Genomic DNA, 26,601 nt, shown 5'->3' with positions numbered 1-26,601 from the left:
CCTGCCTCTGCCTCCCAAGTGCTGGGATTAAAGGCGTGCGCCACCACCGCCTGGCTGAACTTGGAGTTCTTGAGAGAAGGCAAAGGATGCTTGACACAGGATGTTCCTATAGGTGAACATTCATGGTTTGTGTCACTAGACAGGCACAGAATTCTTCTACAGAAGTTAAAACACCGTAACAAGGAGATAAGCCTGGGTTCCAAGCCCACTCCTGTGAGCTGTTCTGGAAGTCATTCCCCCTTCAGAACCATGGTCCCCATGAGGCTTAGTGGAATCACAGGGGATATGGAAATGAGGGAGACATCATGGGGAATTCCTTGGCTGTCAGGTGTCATACCAACGACAGGCAAGTCTCTTGTTCATTTTTTAGACCCTCTCGTGCACTGAGCTCTGGCACCACACGGCATTTCCGGGCCTTTTTAGTTTCATGTCATTTTAATTTTGAGACAACATTTTATTAAGTGGTCCAAGTCATCTTGAAATTGCTTTGTAATATAAATAAGTCTTGAATTTGCAATCTTCCTACCTCAGACTCCTAAGGAGCTTGTATCATGAGCCTGTGCAGCTCTGAATTGACAGGTGTTTTATTGCTGTTGTTTTCTTGGTTTGGCTTCAAGACAGGGCCTCACATATCCCAGGTTGGCCTCAATGGCAGAGAATAACCTTAACTTCTGAATCTGATTTCACCTCCCTAAGCATGGGACTCTAATAAGCATGTGCTATCACACCCAGTTTATATGATGCTGGGGATAGAACCCAGGATTTCATGCACACAAGGCAAGCATTCTACCCACCAAGCTACATTCACAGTCCTGCCAGGTGTTTTTCTTACAGACAAGAAAAATTGCAAAAGGCCTCAGAAACCAGCTTGGTCTTACAAGGAAAATCTGGGTATGTTCTGAAGTTCTAGGTTTTTAACTGTTTGGATTCGGGAAGCATAAAGTGAAGCTACCAAGTAAAAGCAGGGCATTCTGTGCTACTGGGGTCTCAGATGTTGCCAGCTTTGGAGTCATCTAGGAGACACTTTAGAAGACAGAGTGGGTCTGGAGAGTGAACCGAAGATTTTTTTACCAAGTGATACCTGCATTGCTGACCTAGAGACAACATTTTAAGATCCACTTGACTTAATATTAGAAATAAAATAGTTTGGAGTCTGAGGGATGGTAGGTTCAGGGAGTAGTCTTTCTGTTGCAGATGTCTGCTACTCTTCAACAAAGGCTGAGCTAAGAGTGCTTTCCTGCGCTGGAAGTGACAGCCCCAAGGAAGGACTTGAGGGCTTGTTGGAAGGACGTGTCTATATCTACATTTCACAGAGCCAGTGCCCTTACACCTGCAGGTTGTAAAAGCAGAAACTGTGAAACAGACCCGGAGCTGTCTGACCTCTGGACCCTGATGCTGCCTTGCCCGGGGTTTCCTTATCTGGGTGATCGGTAATGAAAGGCGACAGTCCAGCAGCCAGCAGAGTCACGTAGCTATCAGCCCTTTGGGGTATTTTCCTCACTCTGGCACCTGCTGGCAACCATAAAGCACTAGCGTGAGTTGACTTGGTATTTGTCATCTAGAGAGGCCAGAAAGCTTTCTGCTTGCATCGTGCTAGAATCCAGTTCACATTATTTTGTGTCAAAGCATTTGACGTCCTGCCAGCAAGAATCTACAATTTATGTGTAAAAGAGTTAAACAGAAGTGAATAGTAACAGGTGAGGTTTTGTTTTTGTTTTTGTTTTTTCCCTCATCTAAATGGAAAATATTTCGACATATGTCCTTAATGTGCTAAGGCTGGCTGCCTCCTCCCAGGCATCCTTCCTCATCAACATAGGAAAAATAAGACATCCTCCAGATCTACCTAAGTAGGGACCACAGTCACATTATTCTCTTCCAGAAGCCTCAGACGCCTAAGATGGAAATGGGAGGCCATTCTCAGACTCCTCAGTACCCTAGAAATAGCAGCTGAAATATAGATGAACAGAAGCCAACACTGTGTTCCCATGGTTCAATTCCCAGCACCCAGATGGCAGCTCACAACGATCTGTAACTCCTGTTCCAGGGAATCTGATGCCCTAGCCTCTTCAGACACTAGGCACACACATGGTTCATGGACATAAATGAAGGCAAAACACCCATACACATAAAAAATTAAATTAAATAAATTTTCAGATACCTGGTCTGTCAAGAAGTTCCAACTCATTTGAATATTGTATCCTAAGAAAGAACATGAACCCCCAAGGAAACAAAGACTCTTTTTTGTTTTTTAGTTTTTTTGTTTTTTTGTTTTTTAGTTTTTTTGTTTTTTTGTTTTTTTGTTTTGGTTTTTCAAGACAAGGTTTCTCTGTGTAGCCCTGGGTGTCCTGGAACTCACTCTGTAGACCAGGCTGGCCTTGAATTCAAAAATCTGCCTGNNTCTGCCTCCCAAGTGCGGGGATTAAAGGCATGTGCCACCACGCCCTGCAACTCTTTTTTTTAATTAGATATTTTCTTCATTTAAATTTCAAATGTTGCGGGGCGGTGGTGGCACACGCCTTTAATCCCAGCACTCGGGAGGCAGAAGCAGGCAGATTTTTGAGTTCAAGGCCAGCCTGGTCTACAGAGTGAGTTCCAGGACAGCCAGGGCTACACAGAGAAACCTTGTCTTGAAAAACAAAAACAAAAAAACAAAAAACAAACAAAAAAAATTTTTTTTCAAATGTTATCCCGAAAGTCCCCTATACCCTTCCACCGCCCTGCTCCCCAACCCACCCACTCCTGATTCCTGGCCCTGGCATTCCCCTGTACTAGGGCATATAATCTCCGCAAGACCAAGGGCCTCTCCTCCGACTAAGCCATCTTCTGCTACATAGGCAGCTAGAAACAGGAGCTCTGGGGATACTGGTTAGTTCATATTGTTGTTCCACCTATAGGGTTGTAGACACCTTCAGCTCCTTGGGTACTTTCTCTAGCTCCTCCATTGAGGGTCCTGTGTTCCATCCAATAGATGACTGTGAGCATCCACTTCTGTATTTGCCAGGCACTGGCATAGCCTCACAAGAGACAGCTGTATCAGGGTCCTGTCAGCAAAATCTTGCTGGCATATGCAATAGTGTCTGAGTTTGGTGACTGTTAATGGAATGGGATCCCCGGGGGGGTGGGGCAGGCAGTCTCAGGATGGTCCTTCCTTCAGTCCCAGCTCCAAACTTTGTCTCTGTAACTTCCTCCATGGGTATTTTGTTCCCCATTCTAAGGATGAACGAAGTATCCACACTTTGGTCTTCCTTCTCCTTGAGTTTCATGTGTTTTGCAAATTGTATCTTGGGTATTCTAAGTTTCTGAGCTAATATCCACTTATCAGTGAGTGTGTATCATGTGAGTTCTTTTGTGATTGGGTTACCTCATTCAGGATGATATTCTCCAGATCCATCCATTTGCCTAAGAATTTCATAAATTCATTGTTTTTAATAGCTGAGTAGTACTCCATTGTGTAAACCTACCACACTTTCTATATCCATTCCTGGAAACAAAGACTCTTATCTTACGTAATAGGCTTGCATTTTAGTGAAGACAATGACAGACATAAGGAGTAAGAGGGACTGTTGGGTTTTCGGTAGAAATTATATCGTGTGTGTTTTGTAGCAGCTGTGCATCATGAGCAATCAAGAGAATGTGTCTGCTGTCACCGTCCCCAGTAATGTCCATGTCATGCAGCCTACATATGCTGTGGTCTCTGGAAGCCCTGGGCAGCCTTTGGAAAAGACCACCACCTACCCAACCTCAGCAACAATGCTCCAGTATAACCCAGGGAGTGCAAACTTCCAGAACCCACACATCATGATCCAGAATCCCACTGGAACAACAGGCCTGCAGGCTAGGCCCACTGGACTACAGTATCCAGCAGGAATGGCTGGCGTGCAGGCTCCACCAGGAGTAATCCAGTACTCACCAGAAGTAACAAGTGTCCAAATCCTGCCTGGAGACCCTCAGAATCCCCTGAACACTGTCCCCGGGCCAACACAGACCTCAAGCTTTCCCCAGTGGAACATGTCCTTTATGTCCTTTCCTGAATTTAATCCCAAGAAATTCATAAATGAAGAGGTCAGAACATTAGGGGTGAGTATGACATCATCTCTCCAGCTTCGTAACTCCATTCCTTCATGGACTTTGTAAGTCTGTGCCTTCAATGGGGTCAGAGGGCAAAGGAGGTCACAGCTTCTAAAGGCTATGGCTAGGATAACCCCACAAATGGCAATCCCTCCCTGCATTCCTCAGCTCCCCAGTTCGGTCCATGTGTTTTGAGGGAGGCTATAATATTGACCAGCCATCCCTTTCCTAACTATCAGTGGCAATTTCACTAGAAAAACCATTGACCCAGGCAAGTGGCCTGGGCTTCCTAGAACCTCAGTCGCTGCCTCTCAGAAGATCTAGTAAGCTCCTCTACATCCGAATGCCTCTGAGGTTGCTAATCCTCTTCCACCAAGGGTATTCCTTCCTCTTTTCAGAAACCTCTCACTTCACTCGGCGCCCTGAAAAGCTCTACTCCATCCTATTTTTTGAGGCAGAAACAAGATTGGTCCTATGTTCTCCTAGATGTCAGCCAACTCCTTGTAAGATGACTGGCTGGAAGGATGGTTGGGTCATAACAAGTTCTTCATCTCAGTGCACTCCCTCACTCAGCATGGAGCACACTCTGTGAGGAGATAGTGATAACCAGAACATAGTTCTCAAAAACCTGGTGGGATGGGTATTTACTTCATATCAGCTATTGTAACTGTACCTTCTGGCAATTACCATGAGACACATACACAGCTTTGGTGCTCAAAGAGTGCAAAAGGCCCCGCCTCCTTTGAAAGGTTGCAACCCTCCTAGAGGATAAGGGAAGGTTCGGGAAGGAAACAGACTCATCAAAACCCTACCTCAGTAGGGATATGGCTAGCTTATACCCTACAAGGCTTCACATGTCAGAAGGTTTGTCTCCTGTAGGTAATGATGGGAGGTGCCAGAGAGCCTTTAAGAGGTAGGGCTTAGCTTGAGGTATTTAGGTCATTGGGCTCAGAAGAGGTTTGTGTGGTCCTTGTGGAACCTCTTAATAGTTCTCACAGGAGCAAGACTGGCCTCCCTCAACCCCTCTGGCTTTCAGTCTCACTATGTAATCTCTCCCTCTTTCATGTTCTCCCACAATGATACAATTTACAGCACAACGGCAAAGCCAGGAAAGCCCTCATCAGAGTTAGCCTGAACTGACAGTCCCAAAACCAGGAGCTAAATAGACTCTCTTTTTCTTATCCAAATTGCCCACCATTTGGTATTTCATCATCGTATCTGTACATGGGCTAATACATGCCCCAACTCCTCACTTCTTTTCTATATTTTTATCCCAAATTTATCAGAGCCACTGCTTAAAGTGTGTAAAACTGTATCAGGAATCCAAATGCTGATCCCAAGCTCCAGGAAGGTTATAACTGTATGTGGGAAGGTAAACAATGATTATGTTGCATAGACATTGTAATTCTGGATTATGCCTTTTATCCTTTTAACTAATACTGGTGACATGACTGTGAGGTGGCTGACGATTTACAAGCATTAAAAGAGAACGTCTCTGAATAATCTTACCCTTTTCATTACTCAAGCCACCCAGCCACCCATTGGTGTCACCTGCGTGGCTTTAAAACACATCTGGAACAGGCCCCACTCAGAGAGGTCGGTCTAGTCTAGATGTCGACCTAGGTGAACCCCAATCCCAATCATACCTCAAGTGGCTCTGAAGCACAGCCAAGGTGACAAAGAGCAGCTCAGCAGCCCACAGCCCCACTTGCTCTCTCACCAGATGTCTCTCTGCTCTCCCCACAGGCCATCCAGATCCTCATTGGCCTATTTCATATCTTCGCTGCAATCAACCCTCAACTCTACAACACAAATACTCCTTTGCTGGGGTGCTCAGGGTACCTGGTCTGGGGAGGCCTATCTGTGAGTACAAGGCTGTGTGGCCTCCTTTCTAAGTCATCAGAGGGGAACTGGGGAGGAGAAGAGGTGAGAAGACCCTTGGGCCCCACTCCCAGGCATAGAACCCTCACGGCTTAGAAGTCTGCAAGTGCTGCTGAGGGCTGAGGGAATCACCTATCCGCCTGCCTTGACAGCACCACCTCCTGACTATAAGGAGCTTTTGGTTTCAAATATTCATTACCATATTATTACCAGAGCTTTTAGGGTCAGAGCCTGGCCTATGTAGCACTCACAAGCCAAGTTCTGCCACCCACCCTTAATAGGCCTACTGTGGAGATGGGCCATAGCAAAGAAGATAAAAATGATAATCTATGCACTGTGACCACAGTGAGAAGAGGAACAAATAAAGAGCCCAGAGACACCCCCCCAAAATCCACCTTAGGGGTTTAGGTTTAAGTAGAGGGTAAGGAGTACCCATAACTACCCAGTCATGGCCATGGTGTGGTCCTATCCATAGCTGGCCCATCACTGCCTCAGCTCCAGTCTGTCCCGCAAAGTGAGCTGACAAGCTGGTAGAGCTACGTGAAATCTCTTAGGACGTAAGTTCTTCTTAACCGGCACCAAGCCTCAGCCTTTCTCTTCCTCCAGCATAGGACACCCAGAGTAATTGTAATCCCTTGATGCACACTGCTGTAGTATCGTAATATATGTAAGCTGACGTCCACAGTTTCATGTTATACACAGTGTCTACCTCCCAATCATGAAAGCAACTGCAAACTTTTCAGGAATTAATTAATTAAGCAAGTTGCCCAGACATTTGGTGATAGGAAATTTGGCTATTACAGGTAAACAGCCCTGATCAACGCCTTCCCCGCTGTGATACCTCACCAGCAGGCAGCAAGCATTTGCCAGCACAGCAGTGTGTATATGAAAGCCAGGGGAATAGGAGAAACAAGGTTCTCTCAGAAGGACAGAGACTATCTCTTGATGGGCTTAACTTGGGAGTTAGGGTGCAGGTCACTCAGGCTCATATGAAACTTCTGCTGGGTTAGTGACTCTTTACCTGGAAAATTTGAATGAAATTCACAGGTAATAAAGGATGAGTTTAAGAGGGGTTTTATTATAGAAAAAAATTAAAATTAGAAAGAAAGCAGACCCTTCAAGCCTGGGTAGCCAGAAAAGGTGAGAGGTACTTGCAACAACAGGAAAAGGTGAGAGGTCCAACAGATTGGGAAAGGATTTTTACCAATCCTAAATCTGATAGAGGAATAATATCCAATATATACAAAGAGCTCAGGAAACTGGACTTCAGAAATTCAAATAAACCCATTAAAAAATGGGGTACAGAGCTAAACAAAGAATTCTCAACTGAGGAATGCCAAATGACTGAGAAACACCTGAAAAAAATGTTCAACATCCTTAGTCATCAGGGAAATGCAAATCAAAACAACCCTGAGATTCCATCTCACACCAGTTAGAATGGCTAAGATTAAAAATTCAGGTGACGGCAGATGCTGGCGAGGTTGTGGAGAAAGAGGAACACTACTCCATTGCTGGTGGGATTGCAAGCTTGTACAACCACTCTGGAAATCAGTCTGGTGGTTCCTCAGAAAATTGGACATAGTACTACCGGAGGACCCAGCAATACCTCTTCTGGGCTTATACCCAGAAGATCTTCCAACTGGTAATAAGGACACATGCTCCACTATGTTCATAGCAGCCTTATTTATAATAGCCAGAAGCTGGAAAGAACCCAGATGTCCCTCAATAGAGGAATGGATACAGAAACTGTGGTACATTTACACAATGGAGTACTACTCAGCTATTAAAAACAATGAATTTATGAAATTCTTGGGCAAATGGATGTATCTGGAGGATATCATCCTTAGCGAGGTAACCCAATCACAAAAGAAGTCACTAGATATGCACTCACTGATAAGCAGATATTAGCCCAGAAACTTAGAATACCCAAGATACATTATGCAAAACACAAGAAAACCAAGAAGGAAGACCATCGTGTGGATACTTCATTCCTCCTTAGAATAAGGAACAAAATACCCATGAAAGGATATAGATACAGAGACAAAATTTAGAGCTAAGATGACAGGATGGACTATCCAGAGACTACCCCATCCAGGGAGTCATCCCATCATCAGCTACCAAACCTAGATACTAATGCACATGCCAGCAAGATTCTGCTGAAGGGACCCTGATATAGCGGCCTCTTGTGAGGCTGTGCCAGTGCCTGGCAAACACAGAAGTGGATGCTCACAGTCAGTTATTGGATGGAACACAGGGCCCCCAGTGGAGGAGCTAGAGAAAGTACCCAAGGAGCTGAAGGGGGCTGCAACCCTGTAGGTGCAACAACAATATGAACTAACCAGTACCCCCCTGAGCTCGTGTCTCTAGCTGCATATGTAGCAGAAGATGGCCTAATCTGCCATCATTGGGAAGAGAGGCCCCTTGGTCTTGTAAACTTTATATGACCCAGCACAGGGGAAGGCTAGGGCCAAGAAGTGGGAGTGGGTGGGTAGGGGAGCAGGGGTGGGGGGGGGTATAGGGAACTTTCGGGATAGCATTTGAAATGTAAATAAAGAAAATAATAATAATAAAAAATCTAAAAAGGAAAAAAGAAAAAGTGAGAGGTACTTCCAACAACAGGAAAAGCTCACCTAGGGACATCTCATACAGCAGACTGAGCTCGTGCCTAAGAGATTGGTCAATCTTCTAGGCTTATTGGGAGGCAGGCTAATTGGGATCTTGGGATATTTTTCTGACACAGCCAGGCAGCTGTGTCACATGAGTGAGGATTCCCAAAAACTACATCTCCTGAGCTACTTACAAAATTTGCACACTACTCCACTAATAAGTTTCTTCTCCCTCTACCACACCAGCTAAGCAATTGGCACCTGCACATTGATCTTCTAGCTGGTGAAATAACAGTGCCTTCTTATTAATTCTAGTGACTTTCTGATAGATTAGAATTTCTGTATAGGCTCTTATATCATCTACTAAAAAGACAGTACTATACCATATATAGCTTTATTTCATTCTCTTCTCCTAAGTTCTTAGATTTCAACTAAGTTTTAGGTCTCAGTCCCCCAAACTCAATGATCTAGGGAAACTTATTATTTTAAGGTTTCAGATCATCCAGTTCAAAGCTCCTTTCTGACTGTACAAAGGCACTACACTTAGCCATTTAGAAGTTTTTTTTACCTGAGTGGTCCTTATAAGAAAGAAATACAGGACTAAGGATATGGCTCAGGAGTCAAGTATTCACCCAACATGTACAAGAACCTGGGTTTGATCTTCAGTAATACCAAATAAAGTATACAGCAACTATTGTTACTACAATGAGATGAGACGGAAACAGATTCAACAGTAACTCAGAGCGATCAACTGTTTGAAAACAGGGACCTTGTTAGGACTATCAGGATGGTCTAGGAACTCAGCAAGATGAATTAGTAGCAGATATGAAACAGGAGCCCTGATGTCCTCTCTCCCAACCTCAGTACTATGACTACCATGCTACCCTGCCCCTTACTTCCTAGGACAAGATCATAGTCAAGAATAGGACAGTGTCAGCAGTAAGTGAGTTTGGACAATGGTATGGCCCACCATGCACTTTAAGATACCTAGTCAGATAGTGGTAATAATGAATGCCTTAGAGCAGTGGTTCTCAACCTGTGGGTCATGACCCCTTTGAGAGTGAATGACCTTTTCATGGGGGTCACCTAAGACCATCAAAAAATTCCAGGTTGTATGGTCTACATATAACACGCCTTGAGCTTTATAGATATTTACATCATAGTTCATAACAGTAGCAAAATTACAGTTATGAAATACCAGTGAAATAATTTTATGACTGGGGGAGGGTCACCACAAAATGAGGAAGTGTATTAAAGGGTCACAGCATAATGAAGGTTGAAAGTCACTGGCTTAGGGTATCCTGTATGGCATATGCCACTTAAAGTTTGAGACAGTGATTGTGTTAAGAGGAAGCACACAGATTTACATCTCTGAAAAACAAGATTTTTGAAATTTAATGACATGTTCTTTTTTTTTCTATGTCTATGTAGTTTATTGTCTCTGGATCCTTGTCAGTCTTGGCTGAAAAGGATGCCAACAGTTGCGTGGTAAGTAATTATGCCATTTCTTTGATGACCTATGAGTCTTAAGATTATGCTCCTTCCCACACTTGGGCAAGGAGATCTCACAGCAACCCTGCAGTCTGACACTAGGCTCAGGCCATTTACACACTATATTTCACCTGATACTCACAACTCTATGATGTTTTGTTCTGTCATGTTGTAGAGGAGAAACTGAGGCTGAGTATTTTAGTGTAGAGACCATTCAGCACAACCAAAGTCCAAGTTGAGAGTCTGCCTTTAAGCTAGAAGGTGACTGCCTGGAAAGGAATGTTTCTCATAGAGCAGCCTCCAGTGCATTTTACAGGGAACCTTTAAAGACAAAGAACATGGAAAACTTTGTTGGCAGTTGCAAGGGGAAGTAGAGCAAGCAAGCAGTTTAACAGAAGCCAAAACGTGCAGTTAGCTGGACATTTGATTCTGAGTTTCTAAAACAGGATTGGGTGTTTTCCCATAGGATTTTACCCAGCAGGGGTAGAAAATGGGGTGTGGTTGGGGAGTCCATTTCAGATTAAACCACAGATTCCTCCAGCTGAGACAAGATGGTTTGTCCTGTCATGTTTCCCACTAGTCTTAGTGAATGAGTTAAATTGTGGACTCATCCTACTCTAAAGAAGTGTAGTTGCCCCTGAGAACCATTGATTTGGCTAAATTAATCCTTTGTTTTACATAATAAGTCAGGCAACTTAAAGTGCAGGGTCCCACTGTTAATCCAATCTGTTTTACACCCCCAATTTTTGCAACAAAAACTTCCTTGTCCTTGGCAACTAGGGAGCCCAGCCACAGCATATGCATAGAATTGTAAATTCCGTATTTCTACCTCAAAAGATAAACCTCCACATCTTTTCTTTTTCTGATACAATCAAATACTTAAAGTGGGTATCAATAAGCAATGGTTAAGAAGGAATATGGGTTTCTGATCTGTAGTTGCTCTATCACCTCCCTGTATCTATCTTCCTCCTAAGTTCCCAGGTCCTGGTCTGAAAGCAGTGGGAGCTGGACCATAGCCTTCTACTCATACCAAACAAAAGACTCAAGACAACATAAAACCACAGCCAGGGCCAATGAAACCTTAATTTTAATTCTGCACTTAGTCTGAAGATAGTCCACTTGGCATCATCATCAATGGCTTCTGCTTTCTTGATCTGGATGTGGTAGATCCATGGCATAATGCCAGCTACCTTCACAGCCATAAAAATGGAGGGAATCACAGTGTAGGGTCTTTTCCAAGTTGTTTTCAGACCGTTTGACTCTCTGCTTGGCCCAAATAGTATCACTGGGATTGAATGGGGGAAACTGGTGTTGGACTCGGAGGTCAGCTGGGTCTCTCTGATAGTCTAATGAAGAGGAAGCCTAGAGGGCCTGTAGTGACTTAAGAAAGAAATGGTTAGAGTTCTGCCAACTGTTGGTCTCTGAACTGGGGAAGTAGTGGGGGTGGGGTCTTCCAAACATAAACTCATAGAGGGTAAATCCCTCCCTATGTTCAGTGCAGTGGGCCCAAAGCAAAGCTAAAGAAGGAGGTCTTAGTAACTTGGTCTGAGCAACTCAGAAAGTTTTTGAACCTCAAATGAGTATGAAGGTCAGTTACCAGAGTCCTGCCAGTTGTTTTGGGGAGAGTGATCTTTTCTCTGTGTCTTCTACCAATTTATACATTTGAACTGTCCTTTTTTATTATTTTCATCTTCTATTCCCTCTTGTTTGTACTATGGAGTTTCAGGCAACACTGGATCAAGGTATATCACCAGAAATCACCAGAACATCAATAGAATCCACTAATCTTAGGGTCATTTGTCTAGAAACCAGGTCAATGGTCTCATTGCCTCTTACCTCAATGGAGTAACTGTATTAATGTCCATGGGAGTGAAGGATAGCAACTAAGCTATATAGCCTCTAGGAGGGCCAAGATCTTTTTCCTTTGTTTTTAATGTCCTTTCCTCAGTGGTGACAAGTCTTCTTTCTCTATAGATCTTATGTGGACATGCATGGTAGTAAAAGTATAGTGACTGCCTCTGTATATAGTGGTGGACTCTCCTTTTCCCCATCCCTAGAGCCTAGGTTATATAGGTCAGTTCTGGTATCTGGGCTGAGTTATCTGTCTTGGGCCAAAATAGTTATAGTTAAAGTAACTACTACAACCCCCATGTACCTAGCTTCATCTTTAATTAAGCTACTCTGATCTGTGTAGAGCACTGCATCAGGATCTTTCAAGATGATGTCACCTCAAGACAGTCATGGATGAACACCTATGGGCCATCATTAGGAAAGAAAGTAACAGGGTTGACGGCAATGGATTGCTCAAACCAAACTCAAGGGTGATCCCATAGTAGGACCTGGTACTGGTTCACATAGGCATTAGACAGAGTCTGGTGTTTCTTGGAGGAGAGCCTCAACTGTGTAGAGTGCTGTGGGGTGCCTGACCAGAGTTAACCTTTTTTTTTTTTTTTTTTTTTTTTTTGATCTTGTCTGAGTTTATTTGTAAAAACAGCATAGGACACTGGTCATCTGCAGAGTGTGTGGGGAGGTGTACCACAGCAGTCAGTCTGTCTTCACGCTGGCAGGATCCTTTTCTATGGGGCCTTCACGGGGGCCTGGGCACCTTTGGGGGCCTGAGCACCTTTGGGAGCCTGGGCTGGAGCTGAAGCCTGGGCCTTAGCTGGAGCTTTGGCCTCTGCCTTGGTCTGAACCTTAGGCTTCGGTTGGCAGAGCCTCTGACCCTTGGCCATGTAGCTTCGAATCTGCTTCCCAAGCTTGGGGTGAGCGATGAAAGCCAGTCGTTTGAGTTTGGGGCCCTTTGGCATCTTGGGTTTGATGACCTGAGGCTTCACAAGGGCCTTGATGGCCTCTGTGCATGCACTCACTGCCTTTGCGTTGTTGGCCTGCATCTTCTTCAGGCCTTTCTTGTTGTGCTTCTTGGCAAAGCGCATGTTCCTCAGGAACTTGGGGTCAACCCCCTTAAGAGATTCATATCTTTGCGACCGGGGTTTCTTGATGTCATTTCTGTGCCATTTGCGGGACTGGTTGTGTGTGGTGTAGTTCTTGAACTTGGCCATGTCTGCATGGTAACCCGCGGCTCCCGCAGCCTACTTAACCTTTTTTTAATTAGACTAGCAGTCACCACCATAGCTCTTAGGCAGATGATCCATCCTGTGGCTGCAGAGTTCAATCATTTGGACAGGTATGTCACAGGGATTTTCATGGTCACAAAGTTTGGGTTAAAACCCCTTCTTAAATGCCTTTTTCTTCATGGACCAACAGATAAAAAATGTTTAGAGGCATCTGGAAGTGCTAGGGCTATAGCCAGAGTCTGGGCTGTTTTTAAAACCTCAAATGCCCATTATTCAGTCTCAGCCCAGATTAGGGGTTCAGTATCCCACTCTGTGCTGGTGTTTAGAAGCCTTACAATTTCTGCAAACCCTGGTATACACAAATAGCAATATGTAGGCACATCTAGGAACACTCAAACCTGTCTCTTAGTCTTTGGAGCTGGGATATGAAGTATGACAGCAGTCCTACTGAGACAAGTTCCTTTTGCCTCTCCTCAAATAATAGCCAAAGTAAGTATCCTCTGTTGTACAAAATTTGAGCTTCATAGCCTAAATCTGCTATTCTTGAGAAGTCCCTCAGTGGCCTTTTTACAATATATTTTTGGAGGAGGTTATCTACATATTGTAAAAATATGGTCCCAGAAAGCCTCTGTCAGAAAGGCAGGAGATCAGATGAGAATATCTCATCAAACAGGGTTGGAGAATTTTTAAAACCTTAGGGCAACCTGTTTCAGGTAAGCTTCCCACTGTAACCTCCATCTGGGTCTGTCTGTTGAAAAGCAAGGATGATTGGCTCACCTCTACCAATGGGAGGCCAAAGAATGCATCGTTCAGATCCAGGACAGTGAACCCCTGTTTCTCATGAGTGTGTTTGGGTCTGTAACTATGGGGTGAGTGGTCTTGATTCTCTGACCACTTTCCTTAGGCCTTAAACAAATCTATTATCCGAGGCCCCAGGTTTCTTCGCAGGCAGGAGAGGTATCTGGCAGGGTGACTGGCAGGGTGACTGGCAGGGTGATTGGCAGGGTACCAGATGCCTGTCTCTCTAAGCCAGGTGATATGGAGTGAAATTTTCCTTTTTTACAGGGTCATTGTTTAGTCTGGACAGGAGTAGTTGAACTGGTTGATTTTAAAAAGTATAGGGAAAAAAAGTATAGGGACTTGGTGTTGGGCCAGTCCTGCGAGGTTGGTTTCTGCTCATACACTGGGAATCTTTGTTGTAAGTCTGAGAGATAGTCTAAAGCTATCTTTTGATTGAGAACAGGACTTTCAGCTAGGAGATTCTTCTTCTAAGATTATTCTTCTGAGAAAGGGCGAGACACCAAAATTTGCTGGGTATCTGTAAGTCTAACTGTGTCACTCCATCAGAGAAGGTGACAGCTTTTAGTTTATGCAAAAGATCTAGTCTCTCATTTGGCTCTCTGTTGTTAACCATTTCTTGATTTATCTCCAGCAACTGAGACCTACTTATACCTTTACAAAATTGTTTTCTAATATCTGAGAACAACTAGATGATAAAGTCAATCTTTTATAGTAACTGCCTTTAATCTTTCTTAAAAGGGCCTAGGGAAATTTGATTAAAGTTTCCTTGGTCAATGTTGGACAGAAGGGAAAATCTGTTCTATCCGGGCTGCACTGTCTGGCAGCAATCCTCCCACCTATCCCAGAGGCAGTTTTACTGTCTTTTTCAGAGAATTGTGGGTTTTGAGTTTTCCAATTATATGGATCACTGATTGAAAGGGAACATAAATCATGAAAGAGGGGGAAGTGAAACTCGCTCTTTCCCACCAGACTCAGCCCAGGGGAACTTGTTTCCCTTTTGTGAGCCTGCTTAGAGCAGGTAGGGTAGGAACCAGAAGGAGCTGACAGCTTGGGGAGCTATGCCTCCCTCCCTGTGTGCATTCTGCTTAGATAGCAGGGGCCTCTGGCTGAGAGGACCCCTCCCCACCTAACAACGAAACAAGAGAGAACTCCAGAAGTGGGACAAGTGGAGGTTTAGAGGTTTGGGGGGGGGGTCACTGAGCAACCTGGCAGAGTCAAAAAGATTTGGGTCTCTAACAAAGAGGGTACAGGTCTTGAAGTAGGGGGCATCTCACATCAGATAAAGCCACTGGTCAATACAGGAAAACAGAACTGACAGAAACACAGAGAATCACATAGTAAAGACAGCCAGGAATGTCCACCACACATTCATATACCTGAACAGACTAGAGGAATCCAGTGATGTCTCACACGGATTCTAGATATTATATCAGCAGCCAGGGCCAGCCTTTTCTTTCTGTCCTAACCAGAAGGCCCCTTAACCAGAGTTACCTCCTGGGATGACAGACTAGATGACTCTTATTGAAGGAAATTTAGGGGCATCAGAGGGGTCTAGACCACTGCAGATCTCTCCTGAAGCCCTAGAATATCTCAGACTGCTCACCCCATAGGAGGAAGTCTTTGGCTGCTGTGGTCCACAATCTATACTGAGACCTGGAGTGGGTCAAACTGGTGAGGGTCTTGTAAGGATCTCACTGCGGCCTCCGTATGTTGCCAGGTAGAGACCCAAAGACCACACTCAGCACAACCAAAGCACAAATTAGGAGTCTGCATGAAGTCAGCAGGCAACTGCCTGGAAAGAAACACTTCTTACAGAGCAGCCTCCAGTGCATTTTACAGGGAGGTTTCAAAGAATAAGAACACAGAAAACTACATCCTAGTTGGCAGTTGCAGAGGAAGTAGAGCAAGCAAGCAGTTTAACAGAAGCCGAAACAAAGTTATCTGGACATTTTTACCCATTGGGTGTGCTGTTCCCAAAGGACTTTTCATGGTGGGAGTAGAAAAGGTGGGGGGGGGGTGTCAGTTTCAGGTTAAAGTTGACTCCAGTTGAGACAAGATGGAGGAAACTTTGCCATGTCACAAGAGAAAGGTCAGGCTTTGCCTCAAATCACACAGTGAGTATGTATGTAACAAAGCTGGAATTTGAGCCCAGAATTCTCTGGTTCCAAAGCTACACTATAACCTGTTGCGTTTGCTACTGCTGCATAATGAATCATGTCTCAAAACAAAACAAACAAGCAAGAAGCTCTTAGCAGTTTGGAAAAGTCATGAAAATGTATTGTGCAATAACCTGGGGGTGTTCTGCATTAAACAGAAAGCCAAGCCTAGGCTAGATGAAGAGGAGTGTGTATTTCAAACAGTAAGGCTTATGCTGAAACCTACAAGACCTCAGCTTAAACAGAGCTGGTCCCAGGTCCTCCTTCCTCTGACTTCCACATGTCTTCTGTCTCCTAAGGAAAGGGCCAGTTATTCACTAAAGCATTTCCCAATTCCTAATCCCTGGTCTGCAGGGCAAATTTCTGCTACCCAGGTCTGCCCCCCTCAACTCCCCAACATGGACTAAGCTCATATGTTCCAACAAGACTCATCAAACACTGCCCACACCCTCAGGGAACCCCAATGCCCTGGGAGACCTCTCTCCAGACTTCATCTTCCTCAGATATCTGACTTATTTTCAGTTTAGTTTGGTTGGGGTTGGGTTTTTTTTTGTTTTTGTTTTGTTTGGGGGGGGTTGGTTGGGGGTTTTGTTGTTGTTTTTGCTTTGCTTTTGTTTTGTTTTGGCTTTTTTGCTGTTTTGTTTGTTTGTTTTTGTTTGTTTCTCTGTGCAGTCCTGGCTGTCCTGGAACTCAGAATTCACTCTGTAGACCAGGCTGGCTCAGAGATCTGCCTTCCTCTGACATCCCAGTGCTGGAATTAAAAGCATGACCTGCCCAGCTGGATGTCTCTCTTTCAATTTCTGTGTCTGGCCACTGCTCCAGACTAAGCCCAAATGTGGCATATATTCTTTTATTTTCTTCCCCAAAACCCCACTAGGGGAGCAGCTTGAGTAGAGGCAGGCTGTAAACAATTAAGGTTCTTGACATCTCACCGTGGCAAAGCCAAGCCTTCACATTTGAAAATCTACCCCAGCCAAACTGGCCAACCCAAGCTCCAGACCCCTTCACCCTCAGAGTCCCTGTGTGACACCCTCAGTGTCTCTTCTCAGAATGAGCTTGTCACCCCTGCTTCTTTCTTCTGCAGTGCAGGCCAGCTTCCTCGAAGTCTCACCTCCACACCAGTCTCCCTTGGCTACTTAGCCAGCTGTCAATACTCTTCCAATGTGTGGTTCTTGCCCTAAGGGGATTGGCACAATGATCGTCTCACTGCCTTCAGGATAAACAGGTTTCTGCTCCAAACCAGCCTGACCCACTCCTTGCCACCCTGTTCTTCTTTTTAATCTCTGCTTCCTGAGTCTTCCCAAATGCTGACCATTTGCTCACCATTCCTCTCCCCTTATGTCCTTATATTTAGGTGAACAGCAGCATTGGCATGAATGTCGTCAGTTCCATCTTCTCCTTGATTGGTATCATCATTATCATCACACAGTTGTCTATTTCCCCGGATGTTAATGATCCTTGGACGGTAAGCATTACAATGGACCAGTCCCAATGCTTCTTCAGGACCAGAAGAGCTTACATGATGGGTTTTGGGGGGGGGGGGGGGGGGAGGGGAGTGTTCGAGACAGGGTTTCTCTGTGTAGCCCTGGCTGTCCTGGAACTCACTCTGTAGTCCAGGCTGACCTCAAACTCAGAAATCTGCCTGCCTCTGCCTCCCAAGTGCTGGGATTAAAGGTGTGTGCCACCTACACGATGGTTTCTTGAGCATGAAGGAATTGCAACAGAATTCCATCCTAATATGATCCATAAAATACATAACAGCCATCAAAACCCTGCAACTGCTAAAAACAGCCCCAATGTTTCTATACTACAGTGAGGACTCTGAGATTAAGAGAGAAATAGTCTAGGAGGGGTAGAGATATGGCTACTTCTCTAGCTGCAACCTGACCCTCCTTCAGGACTAGTGAAGTAGTCCAAGGAAACCTGGCAGAGGCCCATCTACAGAGGTGAGGAAAATCCTAAAAGAGAGAGCTTCCCTGTAGGCCCCAGAAAAAGCTGAATCCAGTTGACAGAACTTGGCCTTGATAGGACATGGCAGGAAACCAGGCAAGGTTTTTGACCACTGAAGTCCAGCCCTAGGCAACAGAATAAACTGATAAAGAGGTAGACTGTGATTTATGAGGAATTAAGATTGATCTTATCTATTAGTCTGAAAAGTGACTGTTTGACAATAGGCACCTCTGTCATCAAAGAGTGTATATACTAGTGTCATGCAGAACAAAAGCTTAGGGTTCCAGTAGGTCTGATGCTAAACCCTGGGGTCCCATCCTCTGCTGAAGAGGAAAATTGGAGAGGAAGTCCTCCTAGACCCTGACTCCACAATGCACTGTGGACAGGGCCACAGCCCAATGCACACCAAGCTCAGTCCTGCCCTCAAAGCTCTGATTCAGACCAAACCATAGGGATCGTGCAAGCTAAGACAGCCAGGATCCAGGCAGAAGTGACAGTTCTGACCTCACTGGTACATCTCCCAACTCACAGTAAGGACCCCTGGCCCCCATGTAGATTCATGGTCAGAGCACCTGTTGGGGTCCATCACAGTTAGGGATTGTCTCAGAAGCAAACAAGTAGTTCTTGTGGAGAGAGGAAGTAAGTAAGACCTCAGGGCAAGGAAGTTTACGCACCACCGCTACCATTCATCAGTGAAAGACTGATTCCCCAGAGGATTGTTTGAGCTTCTGGCTTTGTGGTACAAAGAGCAAAGTGGGCTCCAGAGGCCATAAAAGTCCACAATAAGGAAATACTGTGGCTGACAGGTGGGGGTATACTGAATGTATATGGCAAAGGTAGAATAGCATCAACACCAGTACACCACACACAAAGGCCATCTCTCTAGTCTTCCAGATGAGGCATGTGGCAGTTGCTTTAGAACGGCTACACGTGTGGACTATCATCCAGTCAACCCTGAAGACTCAAATGCTCCCATTTCCTCTCTGCCTGTAGAGTTCTTTTAAGGCAGTCGTTGGCAGTCTCCTTCCCTTCGCCCTCCTGGAATTTGTCCTCACCTGCACAGTCTCACATTTTGGATGCCAGGCTGTCTGCTGGACCCATTTTGAGGTGAGTGTTGGGCTTGATTCCAGGAATCAGAGTCTGCTCTGGGAAGGCTTGACAAGGAGTGACCAGAGCTTGAGGGGAGTCAGGACTGAGAGGATGTATCAGATAAGTTTTGCCGAATAACAACCTACTGCCAAGCCAAGTACCTGAAAGCAACAAGCATCTGCTTCAACAGCTCTCAACCTAGGGGGCTGCATGTCAGATATTTACATTATGATTCTTAACAGTAGCAAAATTACAGTTATAAAGTAGCAACAAAAATAATTTTATGCTTGCGGTCACTACAACATGAGGAACTGTATTTAAAGGGCCACAGCCTTGGGAAGGTCGAGAACCGCTGATGTACTTGGTTCTTGGTTCTGAATGTCATCCATTTGTACTGTGATACATGACTACCTCTTCATCTGACATCATCGCTCTTTGGTGGAATCACTCGTTCTGCAGCCAGCTGCCAGATGGACTTCAGGAAAGCTGGAACCCGGGTGTCTTAGTGGGATGGTTCATTCCTGCTCCTGTGATATCCCATCCTCCAGTACGCCAGCTTTAATTTCTTCATAAGGCACCTGAATTCCCAGGAAAAACATGTAATCCCTCACAGGCAAGCACTCTAGCCCGTGCTTGTGCCCTACTTGATTATGTCCTATGGCCAAAGTCACTCACATGGCCATACTTAGTACCTGTGAGCAGAGGACTAGCTCCAGTTATAAGGAGAAAAGCTACAGAGTTACCTAAGAGGCATGAATAGGAGGATTTGTAGATTTTTTTTTCCAAGTGAGTTACTAACACTTCCAAAAGAATCAAACCATGTTTATCTCCATCCCAGGATTCCCATGCATTCCATCCAATTCCATCACTATACTTGATGTCCAGGATCCAGTTTTGGATTATGAATCTGCTTGACACTGCAACCTAGAAACTAAAATGTAGACAAGAAACTTGGTTGGCTTACAGGAAACCCTGGGTTTGATCTCCAGCCCTGTTTAAACCAGGCATGGTGGTGCATGCTTATAATCCCAGAACTTGGGAGGTAGAGGCAAGAGAATCAGAAATTCAAGGTCATCCTTGGCTACTTAGCAAGTTTGAGGCCAACCTGAACAACATGAGACTCTATCTCAAAACAATTACAACAATAATTCTAAAAATTCTATTAATATATCCAACAGAGTCTAGTGAAACAAGAACCAGATAACTCAAACCCACTCTCCCATTCAATAGAGAAAGACTAAGAGGCTCAGGACAAATTCTAAAATCCTATGGAGCAGTCATGTATATATGAGATACAGCTCAGGGGTTAAGATCACTGGCACCTGTCTGGCAGTTCACAACTGTAAACGACTCCAGTTCCAGGGGATCTGATGACCTCTTCTGCCCTCTGCAAATACATGGTATATAACCATACAAGCAGACAAAACACCCTTATGCACAAAATAAATATTTTTAATGAAATCCTATGGAGCAATATTACCCACATGGTGGCAAAGAGCACTCCTTGGTTAGGAATCAGTTCAGCTTTGAGGAAAGATCTGCCATTGCTTTCTACTGCTTCCTAGATGTGTCTCCCTAATCTACTGTTCTCTGGGGTCTTGATCTCTAGTCTCTTGGCTCTGTCAGTGACATTTTTGCTTTCTCAAAAGAAAGAGCCTTCCTCATCCATCTTAAGGAAGATGTGCAATTCTCTAAGCTTTTTTTTTTTTCACTTTAAGCAATGTCAGCTCACATTTAGTGCTCCTTTTGCTAATACAAGTTCCTCAAAAGTATCTAGGGATGTTTTATGTACCAAATTATGGATGTTGCAACTTGACAAGAGCCTCATCTTTAGTTGTGTTCTAGATAGACCTCTCTCTACCATCTACCAACACCTATTTTGAGATCTGACTTCTCTGGGATAAAGCCCATAAGAAAAGCCTTTTAGAAGCTTTTCAGTATAGGCAAGGGCCTCACAAAAGACTGGAGACATGGTTCAGTCAATAAAGTGCTGGCTGTATGAGTGCAAGAACCTGAGTTCAGATACCCAGCACTCATATCAAAAGGCAGGTCTGCAGCATGTGTCTGTAACCCCAGAACTGGGGATCAGGGAAGGCGGGCCAAGATGGGTAGATGGAGCTCACTGGCCAGCCAATCTAGCCAATCAACAAGATCCAGGTTCAGTGAGAGTCCCTGTCTCAAAAACTAAATGGAGAGCAGCTGAGGAAGCACACAGTGACATCTCTGGCCTTCATACACATGTGCACACACATTCACACATATCCCCATGCACCATGCACACACACACACATAAAAACACACAGTCTTACTTAGCACGGGGTTGATTAGACACAATCCTTTCTATGTGGTTTAACTCTAATTTAACATTTGTTATTAGGCCTAAAATTTACTTTGAATGTTATCTATCCATTGGTAATTTCAGAAATACAACCCCAAGATGTAATGGCTCACACTACAGGCTTTAGCTTATGATCCTCTAGGTCTTGCAGACAGTTCTGATTTGCTGGGATTGCCAAGTCTACAGCTGGTTGCTGAGATACCCAGTGTTGGGTGGTCTTGGATAGATGGACACATGTCTGCCAGTAGGTAAACTGGCTGTAGACAGAAAAAAGCTGGGCTACTTATCTCATTATTTATCGGGTCAGGCAGACTGTTTTCTGTACCAATGAGAAAGATCAAACTACAGTAGGTAAAATCGTCACAGGTTGCTGCTTAGATCCCCATTACTATTGTTGTCCCCTTAGCCAAAGAAGGTCATGTGACCAAGCCCAGCATCCACGAGAGAAAGTCTACCCAAGGCATGGAAAGAGAAAGGGGGAGAAGTTACAGCCTTTTTAAAAGTTCACTACTAAGGATACTGATGGGCTTTCTGTCCTTTGTCTTTCAGAACATAACAATGATCCCAACCATGTTTGGTGGCAACACAGTCAACACAACCACTGGACCTGTCAACACCACCAGCCCAAATAGTGCCACCAGCATCCCAGACCAGACCACCCTCCCCAGTGATGTTCCCCTTGAACAAGTATACCAAGATGTAGACCAGAAATAGTTGATGGAATAACTGACAGAATGCCCATTTCAACGACATTTCAAAGGAAGTGCTGCTACAACAATATCTTTGTTTCACCTTGAAACACCTGTGACATTGACTTTGGCATTACCTCTAGGCCAAGATGAACATCCATTTTTTTCCACCTCTTTACTCTTAAGCTTCCCTTTGGTTTGTTATTAATTGTGCTTTTTAATTCATAATCCTTTTTCCCTTTGACCTAGGTATCTTTTAACTTTAACAAACTGCATACAATGTTGTGTTTTGTGTTTTGTTGCTTATTGGGGGAAGCCAATTCCAAACTAATAGACAGGCCAACTGTTGGTTCAGCCTCTAATTCCCCTCCCCCAACTCTAATCCTGAAAGGTAAGTCCCCCAACCCATGGAACTTAAGAAGCACAAAAAGTATGGACTGCCTAACCCTGCTGTGTGTCCCCAGGACTCCTGGGTGTGTGAGTGAGACCCCAAATGGACACCAGACTGCCTGCTGGAACGGTAACAAGAAAGCCACTCAAGCCCAAGAAAAAGATCTGTCTGGGTTGGGCAATGGCAGAGATGCAAACTTCACAGGGCAATTAGAATGGGGCCTCTCAAGGATGACAATAGGATGAGAGCAACTCCACTAAGTCTGCTATGTAGTATTTCCCAACACAGTGTTACAAACAGAACTGTAGGAAGAAAAAAAAGAAAAAGAAAAGAAAAAAACAAAAAAAGAACTGTAAGAAGAGAATGACAGATTCAGCCATATCCAAAGAAACGGCAAGGACAAGGATCATTTAGCAAGAGGGAGAGCTGCCCATACTGACCAGATCACTGGATCATGGGCTACATGAACCTGCAGAGGCTGGAGGAAGGAAGGCTGGGTGGTATAGACACTCCCACATCTCCAGTTTCTCCTGTTTTCATTGTTTGTTTTGTTGAGGTAAAGGTAGTTTTAGAGGAAGATAAGTCAAGACCTCATGTTTCCCAGGGCTGGTTTCAAACTCCCAAGCTGGGGAAGGCTTTGAACTCCTGATTCTCCTGCCCCCATCTCCTAAGCACTGGTGTGACAGGGATGTGTCACCATGCCTGACTCCCTTCCTATTCTAAAATTTCAGTGACCTGGAGGGGAAAAAGAAGCACATCTCTTCTCTCCCCCTGAAGCTTCCAGAATCTTTCAAGACAGCAGACAGTAGACAGATTAACAGGAGAAAAGATATTTAAATTTATTAGGTGCCTATCGCAGACTCTCTCAAATCCTGGGAAGAAGAGCCAGGTGGGTGTGGCTTATGCAGAATCAGACACTGCAGAGAGAAATAAGCAGCTGAGGCTTGGAGGGAAGGGACAGCAATGGGCTGAGAAGGATGAAGGAAGGGGTGCAGGGTGGACAGAGTCTTAATGCAGGAGCAAAGATAGTTTCTCTGTAGTAATTAAAGTTGCAGGCAAGTGCGCCGGGTGTGGTGGCGCACGCCTTTAATCCCAGCACTCGGGAGGCAGAGGCAGGCGGGTTTCTGAGTTAGAGGCCAGCCTGGTCTACANAGTGAGTTCCAGGACAGCCAGGGCTATACAGAGAAACCCTGCCTCAAAAAAAACTAAATAAATAAAAATAAAAAAATAAAAGTTGCAGGCAAGTGATGTGTGGCAGCCTGTGGTGTTGACACAGTCTCCTGTGACATTAATCCCCCTGCTTGAGGAGATAGGGGCACAACTCGTGGCAACAGCAAGGCCTGGTAGAGAACCTGTCTTTAGATCCTGGAGCTGCAAGAGTGCTCTGAGGAGCAAGTCATAAGGAGGAAGAGGATGAGAGACACAGGAGCACCGAAGGTCAGAGACTCTGACTCACTCTTATCTCAGAAAAGCCACATCGACAACCCTAGGGTGCCTGTTTTCTGAGCCTCAACCAATGCCTATGGTTACTGATGCTCAGGCTGCCCCAAAGATTATCACAGGAGATTTTTGACGTGGAGAAAGAGGCATCAAGAATAACAAAAGAAGCCAGTTGGCAGAGACTGGAAAACCCCCTACCAGGGCTAGAGTAAGGAACAGAGTCGTACCTCATACAGATGACAAATGAGGAAAAGGTGGGTTCTATGCAAATGACCTACAAAGGGCCCTTTTATTGGCATGTTCATGACTTTTGAGCCTCCCAGGTAGGTGTCTATCCTGCTTCCATTCTCAGAAGAGCCTTTCTCTTCCTTAGTAACCATCTCTACCACGGACCACCCCAGTCTGGTATGGGGGTCCTCAAACCTAGGTGGGTAAGGATTCGACGGTGACAAACAGAAACAAACACAGAGGCAGTTTGAATCTGAGTGTATTTTGCAGGTCTCAAGCAGGGAATTTTGTACATTAAAAAAGAACAAACATCTCTTAGAAACTATATCCAGTGAAACAATCACAAAAACCAACAGAAATCACTTGGCACAGTAAAGCACAAAAATCATCCAAGCATTACAACTCTGAAACTATGTATTCAGTGAATCACAAACAGAACAGGTAACATCATTATAACTCATCAAAATATAACAATTCTAAAAGGATGTATTCAGTGTGCTCAGTCAATCAAGGCTAGTGGCATATTTCCAGGAGCAGGTTAAAAAATCTTTAATGGTCAGTGCTCTTAACCGCTGAACTAACTCTCTAACCCCATGATCAATTATTATTTAACATCTAATGCCTGACATTAGATCTTCAATATGTAAATTTAAACTATTTTAATTCTTTCTAATTAAGGCTTTCTTTACCATATACCAAAATCCACCTCCAATGACACTCGTGTAGCCATATGAAATTTTATTGTTGGGAAAATTTTTTCTATCATAATAGTTTTATAAATGATTTCAAAAGTAAAGCGTTGGTTTCCCCAGGGATAAGGTCATAGTGACCCCATCTCAAGGGATGGTTTCTTACCCATTATTCTTCCTTAAAATCTTGGCCTAGGAGCTGGGCGTGGTGGCTCACGCCTTTAATCCCAGCACTCGTGAGGCAGAGGCAGGCGGATTTCTGAGTTCGAGGCCAGCCTGGTCTACAAAGTGAGTTTCAGGACAGCCAGAGCTATACAGAGAAACCATATCTCGAAGAAAAAAAAAAAAAAAAAAAATCTTGGCCTAGGCTACCAGGAACATGTAAATAAGAAAAGGAATAAGAGAAAACAAAACAGATAGATTGCCATGAAAACTACGGCTCAATATTTTTTTCTCCGGTGAAGAGTTCCACAACCGGTTCCAGGAGGCCTCCCCCTTTTGAGGTCAATTGCCTCAGTCTGTGGAACTTGTCACACAGATCCTACTGGAAGTGGTGTGGCACAACTCAGTTTCTAAGTCACTACCCATGTGTCTCTGGCCCAACTCCTTATTCAGGAACATAAGTCTATAAATCTTACCTTGTGCTCTGTAGACTCACATCTATGCCTATAACAAAGAGGCTGACCTCTGGGATATCGCAGAAAGCATTCATTTTGTTCCTAGTCTGCTATTGCCTGGGCAGGTCTGACCTGGGGTTGGCAGAACCATCTTATGCATTTGTGTTCCATGGGAAGGCTGGTCCCATGGCCTTGCCGACTATAAATGCATGTGTGGGGCCTCACCAGCCACAATTGAGTTGTGTCCCCTGCTTCTTCCTGCATCAGGGAAGCCAGGAATGTTCGGTGTTAAGTGTAGAGCTCACAGAGCATACAGCAGGTGAAATCTCTTGTAGCTCAGGTTGGGACTGATCACTCCCACTTCCTGTTGGCAGAGGAAGTCACAAGGCAGGTCAACTTTGAGGACTTAGGAAAACAACTCTGACCCTCTCTGCAGGTGTAGACACACAAAGGCCTGAGGACTAAGGACACATTTTACATTCATCCTGCCACACTGATCTATCTCACGGTTAGCTGAGAGCTAGCCCAGGCCTGAACCCCAGGGTGTTCAGGGTGTCGGAATCTTTAGGTCATAGGTAATCATTGGGGCTTTCCCAGTTACCCCAGAAGCTATTGTATGAAATCCTGAACCCAGAAACTCACAGGCAAATTTTCCAAGCACTTGAAGGCTAACGTGTATACAAAATACACATACAAAACACTAACACATGTTCACAGGAACGTTCCTGATTAGATCCTCAGCCACCTGCCACCAGAAAGCGGTGAGCCTCCTTGGGCCCCCTGTTTAACTGTGGTCAAACCTGGGTGGGCAGAACACAGGCAGCCTGCCCAAGCCTCTCAGGGCATCTCAGTGCGGTGAAGGGGAGGATGAAAGCCATATGGGTCCCCATCCTAGCTCGGACACTAGTAGTGGATGCCCAGCAAATCACTTTCTTCTTTGAGCCTTGGCGTTCCCTTCCAGAGACTGAAGCAAGGGACTGGGGTACTTTGGGGCTCTTTGGAGGTCAGTGGCCACACAAGTAGCTTCCTCTGGCCCCCACCTCTGGGAGACAGGCGGAGGCCTCTGAGCTGGGAAGAACTGAGAACCTACCAG

The 26,601-nt window shown here is 44.8% G+C and overlaps 1 protein-coding gene and 1 pseudogene across 3 annotated transcripts in view; one reads left to right on the top strand and one right to left on the bottom strand.

The window, feature by feature from the left end:
* Ms4a18 (membrane spanning 4-domains A18) overlaps window positions 1-22,428 on the top strand; it is a 41,834-nt gene extending 19,406 nt beyond the window's left edge. Inside the window, exons 2-7 of one of the 3 annotated variants that reach the window (XM_021218212.1) lie at window positions 3,604-4,077; window positions 5,815-5,931; window positions 9,987-10,043; window positions 17,432-17,542; window positions 19,021-19,134; window positions 22,004-22,428. In XM_021218212.1, the coding sequence (XP_021073871.1) occupies window positions 3,616-4,077; window positions 5,815-5,931; window positions 9,987-10,043; window positions 17,432-17,542; window positions 19,021-19,134; window positions 22,004-22,168 (1,026 nt within the window). In that variant the 5' untranslated portion in view covers window positions 3,604-3,615 and the 3' untranslated portion in view covers window positions 22,169-22,428. The remainder of the gene's footprint in view (window positions 1-3,603; window positions 4,078-5,814; window positions 5,932-9,986; window positions 10,044-17,431; window positions 17,543-19,020; window positions 19,135-22,003) is intronic. The other 2 variants (XM_029545018.1, XM_029545016.1) reach the window with 2 other exon arrangements.
* Window positions 12,623-13,121, bottom strand: LOC110335838 (annotated as a pseudogene).
* Window positions 22,429-26,601: the final 4,173 nt, after the last annotated feature.

Source organism: Mus pahari, chromosome 1 (genome assembly GCF_900095145.1).
Source record: "Mus pahari chromosome 1, PAHARI_EIJ_v1.1, whole genome shotgun sequence".
Classification (NCBI taxonomy): domain Eukaryota; kingdom Metazoa; phylum Chordata; class Mammalia; order Rodentia; family Muridae; genus Mus; species Mus pahari.
The sequence above is the reverse complement of the archived record's forward strand: the minus strand, read 5'-3'. Positions and strand labels throughout refer to the sequence as shown.